A 17,653-nucleotide genomic window follows, 5' to 3' on the forward strand; every position below is an offset into this window, starting at 1 on the left:
ACTTGTTCCCTACCTCACTTTACACTCTTCTAATTTGTCGAGCCACTAATATGATATGAGATTGGACTCAAAGGGGTGGGCACAACTTGAAGCATGGGAGTACGCTCTTTTCAGATTTCTTGTTTAATATTTACTAGCTGCAATAAGTATATTGGGATCAATTCATACAAGGCGTTTGCTCTTATTTTAAATGAGACTCCTGCAAATAAACGATGGATTAGACCTTAAGTTTGGCTCAATGGTTTTATAGTCACACCATAAGGTGCGGTGAGAGAAAGGTCAGGAGTTCAAACTGATGGAGTATCAATGACCCCGTTAGTTATAATTTAACTTTATTAACAAATTAATATCGTACAATTTTGGCATAAAATAAAAATTAAAAATTAAAAAAAAATGTGGACGGTGAAATTAGTTTTTCAAAATTAGTTGAGATGCGCATAAATTAATTCAGACAACAAATTACTAAAATAAAAATAAAAATAAAAAAGTTATCCATCCGAACCTTCCAGTTTGCGTCGACAAAGCACTAAACTTGAGTTCATACATTGCAATCGACAGAGCATTTAGAGGCCACTGTGCCAGGCAAGCCTTATGTACTAGGCTAACATTTACTTTTTAAATTTTTTAGTTATTTATTTATTTTAACAAGTTATTTTAATTTGTGTGTTTAGAAAGGTAAATTGAATTTTTTTTTTTTTTGACTAATTTTATTAAGAAAGTATTTAAAATGATATTTTTATATGAAATGATCAAACTGCCCTTACATGTAAGGCGTCATGTTCCAAAGAATTTATTGTTTGTGTTCTGACGCGGTCCGGAAGGGAAATTGGAGGTAGCTTTATTTTATTTTATTTTGTTGGTAATTTTTTAACAGAAATTGGGTGTATCTTCCGACGGCTGAAATGAGGTAATTTGGCAACCCAAAAAAAAAAAAAAAAAAAAAAAAACTCAATTTCTGAATTATAGGTAAATTTTAACGCTTTAAGAAAAAAAAAAAAATACAGATTTTAAAATTTGTAAACAATTATTAATTATTGTATCAACAAACCTTCTGACATTATTTTAAACTTTACCCATTATATAAATTATAAATTTTTTAAAATTCAACAATTATTACTAATTATTTGTTAGTACACTAAAATATACCAATTAGTACATATACCGTTATTTATTTGTTTCATAGTTAACTTGTAATCATAAATAAGAATGAAAAAAAAAATTGACAAACTTCTTACAAATTTAACTTTTAATTCTATCAATTCCAAAATCGAGATTCTTACAAATTTGGGCAACATTTGAATTGTAATTAAAAAAAGTAAAATATCCACACAATTACAAAATTTTCCTAAATTTGAATTGTGCTTGCACACATTACAAATACAACTATAATTATTAGTCAATTTGCCTAAAACTGTTACATTTAATTATAGCAATTACGAATTGAAATTAATTTCTAGTTTGTACGAAATGACCCTGTTAATGTTTAAAAATTAGAAAATATAAGATTTTGCAACTTTGTCACAAATGCAAATGGTACTGTTTAAAATTTACAATTTCAAAAAAATTACAAGTAGCCCAAAGAACCTATCTTCGCATTATACAAATGACAAACTACAACAAAAAAGTGCAATTTGTTTTTGTAAGAAATTTGACTTTGCATCAAATTTCGAAGTTTCCATTAAGTTCAAAATTGAAAGCAATTAGCCTTTTAATTATACAAATAACGAAAGAAAAAAATAGCAAAACTTTTCAGTATAGCTCACGTTTAAATCTTAAATTTACGAGTACCTTACAAATGTCTACGAGTCTTCAGTTACGAATATTATGCATTACGAACATTTCCATAAGTCCAAGTCATGCCACGAGGGTCACATTGCACAACAAATTTCCAAATCGAAAACAACATATTATCACTATAGTCCCTGACGACGTATATAAAATAAATGGTTCCGGATGCGAACGTGAACTCTTCTCTTATCCACACCCGTATCCCCAACCATGAGGTCATCGTCGAGATTTTCTTCGCCGTCTTCAGCGTCGGGCATGTCATCCGGCACTGATGAAACACCATAATGTTCGTCGTGGCCGTTGGTAGCTAGCTCATGTCTACAAATGAAATTGTGTAACGCGATTGATGCACCAACCAATAGCACCTGCACCGTCACAAAATCATAGTCCGGCATGTTTTGCAGGAACTTCAACCGCGATTTCCATACTCCAAAAGTCCTTTCCACCACACTTTTCAGTGACACATGCGCTTCATTAAACATTTCTCTTGGGTTATCGGGTCATCCATGTTCTCGGAATTGTGCTTGGTGATACCGAGACTCTTTAAATGGTGCCAGGTACCCCTTCTTGTTTGGATATCCCGCATCCACAAGATAATATTTACCTATATTTTTTCAACAAAACAATGACATACACATGACATAAACCCCAACTAGTACTGAATTTAAAATTTGTTACCTTCCCATAGGTGCAGGAACGGTGCATGCTCGTTTTCAATTATTTCCTTAAAGATGTGACTATCATGTATGCTTCCATCCCAGCCGAATGATATAAAAATGGAGCATATGTCGAAGTCGCATACTACTAGAATGTTTTGTATTGGATACCCTTTGTGGTCATAATATGTGCCCGCATCATGGGCAGGCAACATGGATTGTACATGAGTAATTCACTGTTTAAACTTGGTTTGAAATTTTTAATGAACTCGAAAATGTATTCATATTTGGTTTGTTTACTTAAGGAACTAAGCTTAACCGAACACGAGTTGAGCTCAAGTTGTTTGGTTTGTTTATCACCCCTAGTTGCAATTCAAATAATTTACTTTTTAGGTCTCGTTGAATAGAATAGTTATATAAAAAATCATAATAATTGGATATCAACAACTATATGTTTGAATTGTATTTTTTTTATTTTTTTTTTTAAATAAATGCGATTCAAATATATAAATATTAATATTCAATCATATAAAATTTTTACATATTTTAATTTATAAATTTTAAAACGAGTGAACCAAACTCAAAAACAGTTTCAAATTCAAATTGTCATAATTTCTCATGCAAAGGCTTTATTATTATTATTATATGTAAGGCGGGTCTTCAGTTTGATATGAGATTGGATCGTACTATTGGATCTCTATGGACTCACAATAGAGTTCATATCGATAATTCGAACCGTTAATATATAGGACTCGTCAAATATTACATCCCTATAAAAAATTACATTGATAGAAATATAATCTTATCAAATAATTATCGATATTCAATCAATATAATTTTTACAATAATAAAATATTTGACAAATCTTACGGATTGAACGTTTTAAATTATTAATAAGGGCCGTTTTGAATCCACGAGACCCAAGAGTATAATTCAGTCCAATAAGGAACGGGATACAAGCCACACCCTATTATTATTTGTTTATTGGTCATACGGAACAGTGGTTAACAATTATTTCTTAATTCTTGTCAATAATAAAAAAATAAAAAAATAAAAAACAGTCGAAACGAATCAAATGCAAAATGGTCAACGAGATAAGATAAAAACTTTTTGCGACTGCTTAAGAGTGCAGAAGGCAGAGAAAATAATAATGATTGAGATCGTTAATTTTAGTATTTTAATGAAATATTAATAATATGATAATGAATAAAAAAATAAATTAAAAATAAAACATCACATCAACATAAATAAAATCTACTGTCAACTCATTAAAATACTTTTTAGAAGTCAAAAATTAAGGATATGTTTGGTTTGTGTTTGAGAGATGTGTTTTAGAGATAAAAAGTACGAAAAGTTATTTGGTTTGGTTTTTTTTAAAAAATGTTTTGGAAAATTATTTTGAGAGAGAGTTTTGAAAAAAGTGATTGATTTGATGTGTGTGAGAGAGAGATTTGTTTGAAAAACTTGTTTGGTTTACAAGTTTTGAGAAATTTTTTAAAAAAATTTATTTGATTTGATTACTTTTAAAAACTTATTTGTAGAAAAAATTTCCTAAAAATTTTTCACAAATACAAACGAAACGAACCCTAAAATTTTAAAACATTTTTCGAGAAAATAATATGGCCCTGGAGCCCTGAGCAGCAAAGCTTTTTACAGCCCAAACACTGCCACAAAGACACAGATTGAATACCCAATGCTTCAATCAGGAGTCTCTACCATCAACATCAATGAATTCACGATTCCCCATAACCATTACACCTTACATACATGCATACCCATATTATATATATATATATATATATATAGAATTTCCCAGAGATTTATAAAAAGTAAGTGGAGCTTTGCCTTGAAAAAGATACAGATTCTTTTCTCTCTCTGTTATTGGCTTTGAGAGTGAAAAAGAAATAAAAAAGAACGTTTTTTACACTGTTCAAGTCTTTGTCGTTACTTTTACTCACCCGCCGCTGACTGCTAAAAAACACTTCTCAACAGTCTTTCTTAGCGAAAAAGTAAAAGCCAAAGTCCCCCGTTGCAAAAAAAAAAAAAAAAAAAAAAAAAATTCTCAAGAAAATAATTGAAGATTAATATTATCGATTATTAAACAAAAAAAAAATTTAATGGGTGGTCAAGACTTTCAAGCATGCTTTCCCAAACTCGATGATTAACAGTTGCTCAAAGAAAAATATTTGGTGATCTCAATTTATGTAGTTCAAATGGTCTAAAACTGCTAAATCGACGTCATTTTGATTTATTTTGCACTTAAAACGACATCGTTTTGACAATTTCGAATCATTCGAGTCACAGAATTTGTGACTACCTAACATTGCTGGTTGATCAAATTTGGGAATACTAAAAATTATATTTACATAAAATAACCACATACATGTAAAAAAAAAAAAAAAAAAGAAAAGACAAGTGTATTATTGGTGAAAGAAAAACACGTTCTGATTATCTAAATACAACAGAGATATGATATGATAAAAAGCTTTACACAGACCAACTGACTACTTTCCTCTACTTCATTTTTTTTCTTTTTTTTTTTTTGGGTTGAAATCTCACCTAAACAACATTTACAGACAACTAGGCTTAAAAGTGAGAACTCATTTTCTAGGTGATAGACGACTGTTTGGTAGTCACTCACTTTGCTGGATCAAAACAAAAATCGAAAAAGATGATTCCACTACCCTACCCTACCCTACCCTACCCTTACCCTCTTTGAACATAATTTTTTTCCCGCTTTTTAGCTCAATCTTCAAACTTCAACCTCTCAGATCAGACCCACCTCCTCCAAATACCAGTCCATTCGGGCTCTTCTTCAAAGAAATTCTGACCATTTCATGGATTTGATTTCTCGTGCGATGGATCGCTCACCGACCGCGACAGAAGAGAGGACTCCGAATCTAATATACCCAAAAAAAAATTAAATTAGTTATAATGTTCAATTATCCTTTTACACTAAGAAGAATTTAAAAAGACAAATAAATACATATAATATAATGATATTTTATTCTCATCTTACTTATTTTTCATTTTCTTTCCAAATTAGCATTAACATATAAACATAATCAAAAGAGAGATTCATTTACCTCTAGACGAGTTGAAAGATTTCTTGCAGTGTAGAATGGCGCTTTGAATCCCATCCTGTTGCTGCAACAGCGAATCGTCTCTCCGTCTCGTCTGAACCGGCCCAGAAGTCGGCGCCGCCGCCACTACCGCCGACGCCGACCTGCTCTTCCCCAAATGCTTACACACCACTCTCAGCCCCGCCGGAAAACTTCCCTGTTTCTGACCCTTCACGTTGCTCGCCGCCGGAGCCAGTTGTGGGTCCCCCTTTGTTGGTTCTAACTCACCCTTCGCCGCCGATGCCTTCGGCGGTGGCGATTTTTGCTCCGCCGTAGCCGGCGGTGATGGTGATGGTGATGGTCCTGACTTCGATCCCCCCAAGCTCAACTGTCCTGAAAAACCCAATTTCTCGCCGTAACGCTTCGAGACCCGGACGTACAAAGGCTTAACCATCTTCAAATACTTGTTCATCACATCCTTGGAGAATCGCTTCTCATCGGAAACCACCGGTTCGTCTAAGCTCTGTTGCTTCTGACACTTCTTGTTGGTTCCCGAAGAAGCTCGAGAACTATTGTCTCTGGTGAACAGAGACACAATAGGCACTTCCTCAACCTTAAACTTCACTGTAAAATGCTTGCTCTCTGATTGATTTTGATTCTGATTCTGATTCTGTTGTTGTTGTTGCTTCTGCTTCTCAGGCTCTTCCTGTTTTTGCTCAGGCTCTGTTTTCTCACCCACATTCGACTTCGGTTTCTTGAATTTCAGCATCAGAACTCGAAACTTGGTAGCCGATTTCAACAGAGAGAATTGGGATTTCGAGTTTGATTCAGAGTCAGACCCATTGAAGACAATCGAAGAGGGTTCGACCGGAACTAGTCTTCCCTTGAAGAACAGATCGTCAGAGGGAGAGAGCGAGACGTTTGGGTCAGTACGCTCACCGCTCGAACCGGACGAGAGAGTGAACTTGAACTCACTCTCCATTCCATCAGACTCGATATCATCGTCTTCTCTCTCTTCATCCCCATCGTTGACCTCGTGCTTCTCTTGCTCGTCTTCTTCGTCCGGTACGGTGAACTCCAAGTCGAAGAATGGTCCGTCATCTTCTTCTTCTTCGTTGTCGTCGTCGTCTGTTGACTCTGCAGAGTGGTGACTCACGGCGGTGACAATGGTTGTAGTGGTGGAGGAGCGGACATTAGCGACGCCGTCTGCGGTGGCGCCGCCGCCTCTCCAGTACTTGAGCAAGCTAAACGCTTCCATGGTTGGGAGAGCCAGTATATAAGATATTAGTGAAGTAAAAAAAACTTGATAGGTCTTTTATAGAGAAAAGAAAGGAAAGTTTGAGGAGAGAGATAGAGAGGGGAAGGAAGAGTGGTGGAGTGTGTAGTGTAATGGAGAGAGAGAGAGAGAGAGAGAGAGAGAGTAGTAGTCGTACTGGAAATGGAGTGTGGAGAGAGAGAAAGACCAAGAAAAAATAATCAATTTTTTTTTTTTTAGTTTTTTGAATTAAATTTTTTAGAAATTAATTTTTTTTATTTTCGTATTTTTTTATTTTTAATAAATATTTTTAAAATTTTAAATATTTTTTTATTTTTTTAGATACATCTTATTAAGGGTCCGTTTGGGAAGAACTAAAGTGGCCTTTTTTGACTATTTTAGCCACAAAAGACAAAATAGGCTATTTTAGCCACAAAAAACAAAACATCACATCCAACTCATAATTATTACACTCTTCTCTCACAAAAAAAAGTCAAAAAAAGCCAAAAAGTCAAAAAGCCCTTTCCAAACCAAACTTTTTAACCCAGGTTAAAATAGCCAAAAAAACCAACTCACTTCCCAAACGGAGGCTAAGATATATCTAAAAAGTAAAAAAATTGTGAAAAAATATTATAAAAAAATAATAAATACATAAAAATGTACTGAATTCTTATATTTTTTTATATTTTTTATATTTAGTGAATTTTTAAAAGATTTTTTTTACAATTTTTTTAGTTTTTAGGTGTAGTTATGTTAAGTGTGTTTAAAAAGTAAAAAAATTGCTCAAAATATTAAAAAAATTTAATAAAAACAAAAAAAATACGAAAAATAAGAAAGTAGAATTTTTTTTTTTTTTTTTTTTGGGTAAGTTTCACGGGTTTCGTTTGGGATTGGGTTAATTTTTTAGTTTGGGATTAAAATAGTTTTGTTTAAGATGAATTTTTGATTTTTTTAATTTGTATGAGAGAAAAAATATAATAATTATGATTCGTATATGATAATTTTTAGCTTGATATTAAAAATTAATTTTGTCTTTTTGTGGTTTAAATAGCTCCAACCCAGGCCAAACTGCTGATACTTTTGAGATTTAGATTTAGAGAAATGTTTGGAATTCCTTTTTTTGGGGGTTTCATGATCCTAATTTAATATTGGCCCTTAACGTGTCATATATGTGTGAATTCTATATTATGAGTGGTTGAGATGAGAATGGGGGTTGTAGGGGTCATGTATGTGTGGGGATCTCTATCACTACATACATTAACATTTGGAAAATTAGGGCCTTGTTTGGTTTAACTCTCAAAGCATAATTTTTGAAAAAAAAAAAAATTTGGTTGGAAAAAAAATTTCAGATTCACTTTTTCTCTCTTACACATCAATCAATTATTTTTTCTCTCTCCTCTCTTATTCTCAATTACTTTTTCTCTCACACACATCTATTCAACTATAACAAAATATCAAATCATCCCATATTCCAAAACAATTTCTAAAATATACAACCAAATAAATCAAAAAAAATTCCAAACTCTATTTCCAATTTTTTTTTTTGAAAATTTATTTCCCAAAACTAAACCAAACACACCCTACATTCTTACTCCTATAGTTAATAGTCTCATTTTACAAATTTCTTCCTTAAATAAAAGATAACAATTCTTGGTGAAAAAATAAAAAAAAATTATGCTGAAAAAGAAAGTAAAATAAAAGAATGAAAAAAATAGAAAAAGTAAAGTAAAGTAAAGTAAAATAAAATTAAAACAAAAAGAGTATATGAATTTAATGTATTTTTTATACTAATGTTAATTTTTTTTAAATAATTATAATAACAGAAGAGTCTGTATAATTTTCTAAATGTTAATCTGCCTCCGTTTGGAAAGTGGGTTGGCTTTTTGGCTTTTTGACTTTTTGGCTATTTTAGCCTGGTTTGGGAAAGATTTTTTGACTTTTTAATTTTTTTGACTTTTTTTGTGAGAGATGATTATAATGATTATAAGTTGAATTTAATATTTTATTTTTTATAGTTAAAATAACTTATTTTATTTTTTATGATTATTTTAACCAAAAAAATCTGACTTTTTTTTTTTCCAAACGGATGAAAAATATGATATGTATTAAACCAAAATTTGAGAAGTGTGAGTGTAATTTACCTTTTTTTTTAATTTCCCTTTTATTTTGTGGTATACGTGGTTGCAGAATAAGCATGTGAGACCAGTCTGCGTGTCAGATGTATATATGTGTGTGAAATTGTACTCAATCAGACTGACATTTGTGGATTTTTTTAGATGTGGTGAACCTTGAGCAAACTAGTAAAATTATTTTAGGTTCCGTTTGGGCGAGAGATAAATTAATTAAATAAATAAATAAGATAAAATATTATATTTGTACGGGGAAGAAATAATTCTCCTCGTATAATCCTGTTGACCAAGTCCACGCTCCTCCGTACGACGTCGCTTTGTCACCTGAAAACACAAACGTGAGCTAGCCGGCGGGTGTGTGCCGGAAACCTCTCCGATGCCTAAGTCAGAAAACTTGACAAATAGACAAAGCTCTAAGTTCTCAGAAAGATTGTGTTCAATTACCTCCTCCAAGGTGATGCTTGTAGGCTTTTATAAGTTTCATATGGCACAATCCTAGTAGGACTTGTATTTCTCCATACAGAGTCCTCCTAGGATTCATTCTCCTAAGGATAATGCTTATCCTTTTACACCCTCCCCCACTGCTCAAACCAAGTGGGATGGTTTTCTTTACGGCCGAACTTCCTTTTGACCGAAGTAAACTTGGCTATACCGAGCCACAGAAGGCCGAACTATCCTTAGCTCGGTCTTTTCCTCCAACTCTTTACTTCGGCTGCCCTGTTCGACCTTGATGCGCTTAGATCAAACTTCCAAGTAACAAGTTCGGACCGACCTAACCAATATAAGTCACGACCGGACTAATTCCGACACCGGCCTTCTTAGAACATACTGCGACTGGACTAACTCTGAGACCGGCCTAACTGTGAATTGCCTCCAGACCGGAGTAATTTTACTCTTCCTCGGGCTGAAGTAACGGTCTCTTCTTGAACCGGAGTAATTTCGTCTTCTTGGGCCGAAGTAGCTTTGTCTTCCCAAGGCCGGAGTAATTTTGCCCTTCTGGGCCGGAGTATTCTGTATGGCCTTTTTACCTAGTCCACTGCGTTTTGGGCCTCAAAACCAAACCCGAAGTTCGGCCCAATTTTCCCAAAAATTACCCTCTCAATTGCCCCTTAATTCCATCTGTGCAACATGATTGGGATTACCAGCCTTCTGGCCGAACTAGAGTTTGTCATGCTTTTCCAGTCGAGCTCGGGTATCACTATGTCCGGTCAAAACGTCTCTTCAATCACAGCGACTGTAACGCTTCCAATTCCAGTGACACGTGGCTAGCTCTGATAAGCTGTGGCCAGCTGTCACGTCGTCCTTCAGAATTTTTGTACTGTTCCCGCTCCTTTTTGCCGCCTTTTTCTCTCTCCCCTTTACACAAAACAACCCTTTCGATTCTGGAATCATTTACTCTGTTGTTTTCATCTTCTTCTCTCTCTGTGCCTCTGCTTCTCCAGCCTCTGAGCCTCCAGAATCCGTGTTCTTCGTTGGTTCCGTTGCTCCTGTCCTCTGTTTCATCTTTTCCTGGTAAGCGATCCTTTTTCCTTTCCTTTGTTTTGCTTTCATATTTCGTTTTCCATGCTCTGCTTGCTTTTGCAAAACATTTTTCTTCTATCTCTAATTCGCTTTAGTACTTTCTATGAAGAAACCAGTAGAACTTGTATGTGTATGTCATATACCTTAGAGAAAAAATTTCGATTTTGATCCAGAATCACGTCCCGACCGAACTTGGATACTGTTTGTGTCATGTATGTGAATAGATTCAGAACATAACCGGGCTAGAACTTGTAGGAATATCAGTAGTTTCTTTTGTCCCACTCTAGCCAAGATAGGATCACCGAACAAGCTTGCTCATACCGAACTAGGTACTTCGGTTTATAACCGAGCTTGGATTTTGGGGCCAAGCCGGCTTTCTCAGTTCTTAAACCGAACTCAGAAAGCCGCCCCTAAAAGCTCAACCGAAGTAATTTTCCTCATACTGTAACCGTTTTAGGCCTTGGGACTAGACCAGCTTTCTTAGTTTTTTAGACCGAACTTAGAAAGCTGCCCCTAGACGTTAAACCGGTCTAATGTGCTCAAAACCGTGCTAACAAACATTCTGAAGAGCCGAGGTAGAACCAGCCCACTAAGCCGAAGTAGGATTTGTATATCTTGCTTATAATTTGTAGCGCGGTCCAATCGATCTGTGCTTAACCCCTTTGTTTTCTACCTTGCAGACTTAGGTTGCCCAGACACTCCTGCGTGTGCTCAACCGAGCTACTGAGCCAAATTTTTGTACCGAAATAATTTATTCGTAATTTATACAACAAATGGGTAAGTATAGATATTTAGTCGAAACCCCTGGTGGCCTGGCCGAATTTAGGCAGGACTACCAGATTCCTGATGATGTCCAACTGGTATTGGCCAAAAAAGATGCTACCCCCTGGAACAATGAAGGCTTTGTGCCTTTTACCCTTCAATCCATAATAGAGACCGGACTACGGTTTCCTGTCCAACCGCTAATCTGCGAATTTCTTAGACAGACTAGGTTATGTCCCACCCAACTATCCACCAATACATACCGTATTATAATGGGGATAGCCGCATTAAACCACCAAACCGGACTGAATCTTGGTCTAGCCGAGATCTTTCATCAATACTCTATCGGCTCAAAGAACGCTGGGTGGGTCTACTACCTTAGAATTCGCCGCCGCCGAGAGAAGATAATCAAGCACACTCCGGACAAAGATCTTAACGATGACGATTTCTTTTGGGTCTCTGGGAACTTTGAGGATTTTCGAGCTCAAATTCCTGGCCGACCCATAAATTGGAAAATGGGAGAGCCTGGTAATTTTACTTCGGTCTTCTACTTTGTAAGTTATCTCGGTTGTTTAGTCTGTTAGCTGAACTAACACTTCTCTCTTTTTTGCAGATTTTGCCCATCTCCATTCCCTGTACAGCTATCCTAACCTCGGAGTCTTGCGAGCCGCTTTTCGGGTTAAAGAAAGGGATTGGGCCAAGCTTCTAAATTTCGAACCGACCTACCGTTACAGCGGTCGACGGAAAGCAAAGGTGACTGACTTCCTTCTTGAAGAGGCACCGGAACCGGACCCAACTTTGCCCGAGATAAGACTTGTCCCTCTAACCGCAGAAGAAGAGATGGCGAAAAGGAGCAGGGTCAGGGCCCTTCTAACCGAAACAGCTAGGCCCGAAGTGGCGCCTCCCAGCCAACCGCAACCTGCTGTTGTCGCCCTTCCTTCCCAACAGCCATCCTCTTCCCGCCGAACCAAACGCGCCCGAACTTCCGAACCCGAACGAGTTCTGATTGATGAAGAAACTCCTACTCAGCCGAGCCTGGCACCGAGCCCCCAACCGGAGTCTTCCGACCGAACTATCGGCTGTTGGGCACCGAAACTAACTTTCAACGACCGAGTCATTCTAGACACAGACTCGGTCGTTGCTGAGAAAGACCACCTGTTGGCCATCAACCTGGCCAAGAGCGTGTGTCTGCCCAAAGACATGGAACACCACCAGAAACAGTTAACCACCGAGCTGAAGTCCATCCGGTCAGCCACTAAATCAATGATTCTGGTAAGTAACTTCGGTCGCATTTCTGTTTTTCTACTCAACTTTTTCTTCGGCTAAATTGAGGTTGTTGCTCTGTCAGGCCATCCAGAAAAACCAAATCACCCACAGGAAAGTATTGGAGCTGAGGAAAGTGACTAGGCAAGCAGCGGCCGAGGCAGAGGCGAAATCGGCCAAACTAGAAGAAGCTCGCAAGGAACTGGCCGAACTCCGGGGTGAGGTCGGCCGACTGACCGGAATGGTTAGTTCGGCCGAAGCTGAAAAACAAAAGACTGCCATAGTTCTGAAGGACAAGTACTTGCGCGAGTTGCTAAAACTTGAACGAAAGAAGGATGCCGAAATAAAGGAGAAGGTAAAAGAGGCTGACAAGCAGGGTTTCAAGAGGGCAGAGGATGCTTACGCCCTACAATGCAATGCTGCCAAGGATCTCTTCTTTAAGTGCGGCTGGAGGGGAGCCGTTGAGAAGCTCGGTCATGATCCTCAGACCGAGGTTTTCAACCCTCCAGCCTACTTCATACCGAACTCCTTGATGGAATATGCCACGGCCATGCAACAGCAGTTCCTTGAGGGTTCAGATGATGAAGATTCTGATGAAGACTCTGCCCCTGAGGATACTTCGGTTGTGAATGCAGATCAGGTAGTTCGGTCGGAGCCCATGGTGGAAGATCTAACTCTTGATCAACCAAGTGAAGCCGTGGCTCCAGCCGAACCCGTTCTTCCTTCTGAAAGTGTTGCAGCGCCCGAAACCGGTCTTCGGGTTGACGCCGATGCTGCGTTCGACGCCGAAATAGATGAACTTTTCTCTTAATTTTGTAATCTTTTCTTTGTAACCGAACTAAGCAGCCTTGTAATGACTTCTTTTTGAATGAAAATTTTACTTCTCTTATTCCGGTTATTGTGTGTATGCTTGCATTTGTAATGTCTTCTATTACTCCATGTGTTATTTCGGTTTTTGGTTGGTTAAACTATACTTACCAGCCAACCACTCCTTAGCCGACATAATTACTTCGGCTGAGGAGTACTAAGTGTTGGTTTAATCCAGCCAACCACTCTTCAGCCATACACTTACTTCGGCTGAAGAGAAACAAGTGTTGGTTTATTCCAGCCAACCATTCTTCAGCCATACGCTTACTTCGGCTGAAGAATAACAAGTGTTGGTTTATTCCTGCCAACCATTCTTCAGCCATACGCTTACTTCGGCTGAAGAGTAACAAGTGTTGGTTTATTCTAGCCAACCACTCTTCAGCCATACACTTACTTCGGCTGAAGAGTAACAAGAGTTGGTTTATTCCAGCCAACCACTCTTCAGCCATACACTTACTTCGGCTGAAGAGTAACAAGTGTTGGTTTATTCCAGCCAACTACTCTTCAGTCTTACACTTACTTCGGCTGAAGAGTAACAAGTGTTGGTTTATTCCAGCCAACCACTCTTCAGCCATACACTTACTTCGGCTGAAGAGTAACAAGTGTTGGTTTATTCCAGCCAACCACTCTTCAGCCATACACTTACTTTGGCTGAAGAGTAACAAGTGTTGGTTTATTCCAGCCAACTATTTGAAGTTAGTTTTTCCAGCTAACTTACAGTATTTGGTTATTCCGACCAAATGTCCTGCAGCCTGGATCCTTATCCTGGGCTTAGGAAGGATGTTGGTTTATTCCAGCCAACCTTTTAGTTTTTCCAGCTAACTTGGAATAGAATGCTTGCAAAAAACTTAGTCTCTAAAGCTAACCTTTACAAAGAATAATTTGTGCTAAAAAGAATTGCTCATTTTATTGAAGGAAGAAAAAATTACACATGTTTGAAAAAGAAAAGTTAAAAGTAAAATAACTTGAGATTGGCCGTATTCCATGGCCTAGGGATTGCCTTGCTATCCTTGTCTTCTAGGTGGTATGCCCCTTTGCCTGCTAACCCAATCACCTTATAAGGACCTTCCCAATTTGGGCCTAACTTGCCGTCTCCTGGGACCAAGGTGTTTCCCATTACTTTGCGCAGTACCCAATCGCCAATTTTGAATTGTCTTGGATGAACCTTTTTACTGTATTTTTTGATTAACTCTCGTTGGTATGAGGCGATGTGGACCAATGTTTTTTCTCTTCTTTCTTCTGCAAGGTTGAGTTCTAAGGCTATGGCTTCTCCATTTAAGTCTGGATCAAAATTTTCGCTTCGAATTGTGGGGAGGCCAACTTCTAGTGGGATCACTGCTTCCATTCCATATGCTAAGGAGAATGGTGTTTCTCCTGTTGATCGCCGAGGTGTGGTGCGGTAGGCCCATAAAACATGAGGAAGTTCATCTGCCCATTTGCCTTTTGCCTTCTCTAGCCTTTTCTTTAGTCCATCCAAGACGACTTTATTTGATGCTTCTGCTTGCCCATTTGCTTGGGGATATGCCGGTGTGGAATTGTAGAACTCTATCTTGTACTCTTCACAAAAGCTTCTAAAGATCCTGCCGTCGAACTGAGTTCCATTGTCTGAGATCAGTGCTTTTGGTATGCCAAACCGAGTGATAATATTTTGCCAAACAAACTTCTTCACATCCTTCTCTTTGATTGATGCCAATGCTTCTGCTTCCACCCACTTTGTGAAGTAGTCTGTTGCTGCGAGAAAGAATTTTCTGCCTCCGGGTGCTGTTGGAAGTGGTCCTACTATGTCTAAGCCCCATATTGCGAAAGGCCATGGGCTAGTTAAGGGTAGGAGTTCTCTTGCTGGTTGATGTATTTGGTGCGCGAATTTCTGGCATTTTTCACACTTCTTCACATATTTTTCTGAGTCTGCTTGCATATATGGCCACCAATATCCTTGCGAAATAGCCCTGTAGGCGAGCGACCTTCCCCCTTGATGACTTCCACATACCCCTTCATGTATTTCGAACAGGAAGGCTTCTACTTTGCTGGGATGAACGCACTTGAGGTAAGGCCCAGAGAATGACTTCTTGTATAATGCCAAGGATGGAGATAGCCAAAATCGCTGCGACTTTGCCCTTATTTTGTTGGCTTCTTTTTTCTCTGCTGGTAGGATGCCGTCTTTTAGGAACAGGATGATGGGATCCATCCATGAAGGGCCTAATTCAGTGCAATATACTTCTTCTGCTTCGGGGTCTTCTATACTTGGTCTTGGTAAGAAGTCGATGAGTAATGGATGAGGGATCGATGTATCTGCCATTGAAGCCAGGCCTGCTAGCTCGTCCGCTCGGCTGTTTTCCTCCCTGCCAATTTGTTCTATCCTTACCACATCAAACTTCTTGATCTCTGTTCTGACTAACTCTTGGTACTTGGCCATTCTGTCGTCCTTTGCTTCGTATTCGCCCGAAATTTGGTTTACCACCAGCAGAGAGTCACTGTATACCATTAGTTTGGCTGCTTTCATGAAGTGTGCTGACTTGAGTCCTGCGATAAGCGCCTCATACTCTGCTTCATTGTTGGATGCTGGGAAGCCAAGGTTGATTGCTTGCTCTATAACCAGGCCGTCTGGAGAGATGAGGACTATGCCAAGCCCTGCACCATGTCGGTTGGATGCTCCATCCACAAAGAGCTTCCACATCTCTCCAACAAATAGTTTCCAGCATGTGGAAGGGTCAGACGATGCCGTGGGGTCAAGGATAGTGTTTTCTTCAAAGTCCATATTGGCTGTCTGCCCTTCGTCGTCTGTTTGAACTGCTGGTGAGCCTTCGTTTGGCTCCTCCTTGTCGTCCTTAATGTGGTCTGCCTTTGTGCTTGATGGACTACTTTCCACTAGGGGTTGCGCTATTCCGGCGTCAACTTCCGTCCTTAGTTCGGTTGATGGACTATCTTTCACTAGGGGTTGTGCTATTCCGGCGTCAACTTCCGTCCCTAGTTCGGTTGAGTCAGTCAGGTCGACTGGGCAGATATGATGACTTCCAGGAGTAAACTCTGCGACGAAGTCTGCCAAAGATTGAGCTTTTATTGCGGTCTTCGGTTGGAACTTGATATCGAATTGTCCCAACTCTACTGCCCATTTCAAAATTCGCCCACTGAAGTTCGCCCTTTCAAACAGAGCTTTTAATGGAAAGGCCGTGAGGACGACTATGGTGTGGGCATGAAAGTAGTGCGCCAATTTCCTGGATGCCATCATTAATGCTAATGCTAGTTTTTCCAATGGTAAGTACCTTGTTTCGGCTCCCAATAATGTCTTGCTGACATAAAAGATGGGCAAGTGTTGTATTCCTTCTGCACGAACCAACACTGCGCTGACTGCGTGTTGAGAGACTGCTAGGTACAAAAAGAGTTCTTCACCAGGTACTGGAGTAACAAGAAGTGGTGGGGAAGACATGTATTCCTTTAAGCTTTCCAGAGCTCGGTCGCATTCTTCATCCCACTCAAACTTGGCCTTTAAAGCTTGGAAGAACGGTCGTAGTCTGTCCGACGATCTGCTTATGAACCGGTTGAGTGCAGCCGCCATACCAGTAAGATGCTGCACTTCTTTGACTGAGTTTGGTCTCTCCAACTCCTGGATCGCTTTGATCTGAGAGGGGTCGGCTTCTATACCTCGGTTGGTCACCAGGAAGCCCAAGAATTTGCCAGATCCAACTCCGAATGCGCATTTGGACGCATTGAGGCGTAGCTTGTGTTTCTTCAGGATCTGGAACATCTCGCCTAAGTCTTTCAGATGGTCATTCTCATCCTTGCTTTTGACCACCATGTCGTCGATGTATGCCTCCATTGTTCTGCCTAACAATGGTTCAAACATCTTGGTGACCATCCTTTGGAATGTCGCCCCTGCGTTCTTTAGGCCAAAGGGCATGACCTTGTAGCAATATAACCCCCTTGGTGTTGTGAAGGAAGTGACCTCTTGGTCTGGTTCGTGCATGGCGATCTGGTGGTAGCCTCTGTATGCATCCAAAAAGCTAAGTCGGTTATGTCCTGCTGTTAAGTCCACCAGTTGATCTATCCTTGGTAGAGGGAAGCTATCTTTTGGGCACGCTTTGTTGACTGTTTTGTAGTCGACGCAGACACGCCATTTACCATTCTTTTTTGGCACTACGACGGTGTTGGAGATCCATTTTGGGTAGTGCACTTCTCTTATCGCTCCTGCCTCCAACAAGTTGCCTACCTCTTCTGCCACTATTTCGGCGTGGTGGAGCGCCGATCTGCGTGTGCGTTGAATGACTGGTCTGGCGGATGGGTGGACATTGAGTTGGTGACTGATGAAGTTTGGATCAATGCCTGGCATGTCGTACGGTGTCCAGGCAAACACTT

At 38.9% G+C, this 17,653-nt stretch overlaps 1 protein-coding gene across 1 annotated transcript; it reads right to left on the minus strand.

Moving 5' to 3' along the window:
* Positions 1-4,844: 4,844 nt before the first annotated feature.
* Positions 4,845-6,946, minus strand: LOC114317872 (putative membrane-associated kinase regulator 2). Its single transcript, XM_028264663.2, has 2 exons — positions 5,531-6,946; positions 4,845-5,344 (listed from the first exon to the last, which is right to left on the minus strand). Exons 1-2 carry the CDS (start codon positions 6,762-6,764, stop codon positions 5,280-5,282), a joined length of 1,299 nt encoding a protein of 432 aa, XP_028120464.2. The 5' UTR covers positions 6,765-6,946; the 3' UTR covers positions 4,845-5,279.
* Between the last annotated feature and the right edge of the window lie 10,707 nt (positions 6,947-17,653).

Source organism: Camellia sinensis, chromosome 13, assembly GCF_055761805.1.
Source record: "Camellia sinensis isolate YWXY chromosome 13, ASM5576180v1, whole genome shotgun sequence".
Taxonomy (NCBI): Eukaryota; Viridiplantae; Streptophyta; class Magnoliopsida; order Ericales; family Theaceae; genus Camellia; species Camellia sinensis.

Excerpts from the sequence above, each read along its gene's own strand:
- LOC114317872 (XM_028264663.2), bottom strand. The coding sequence starts at position 6,764 with ATGGAAGCGTTTAGCTTGCTCAAGTACTGGAGAGGCGGCGGCGCCACC. Across the intron at positions 5,345-5,530 it reads ATCTTTCAACTCGTCTAGAG|ATTCGGAGTCCTCTCTTCTG; the intron begins GTAAATGAATCT and ends TGGGTATATTAG.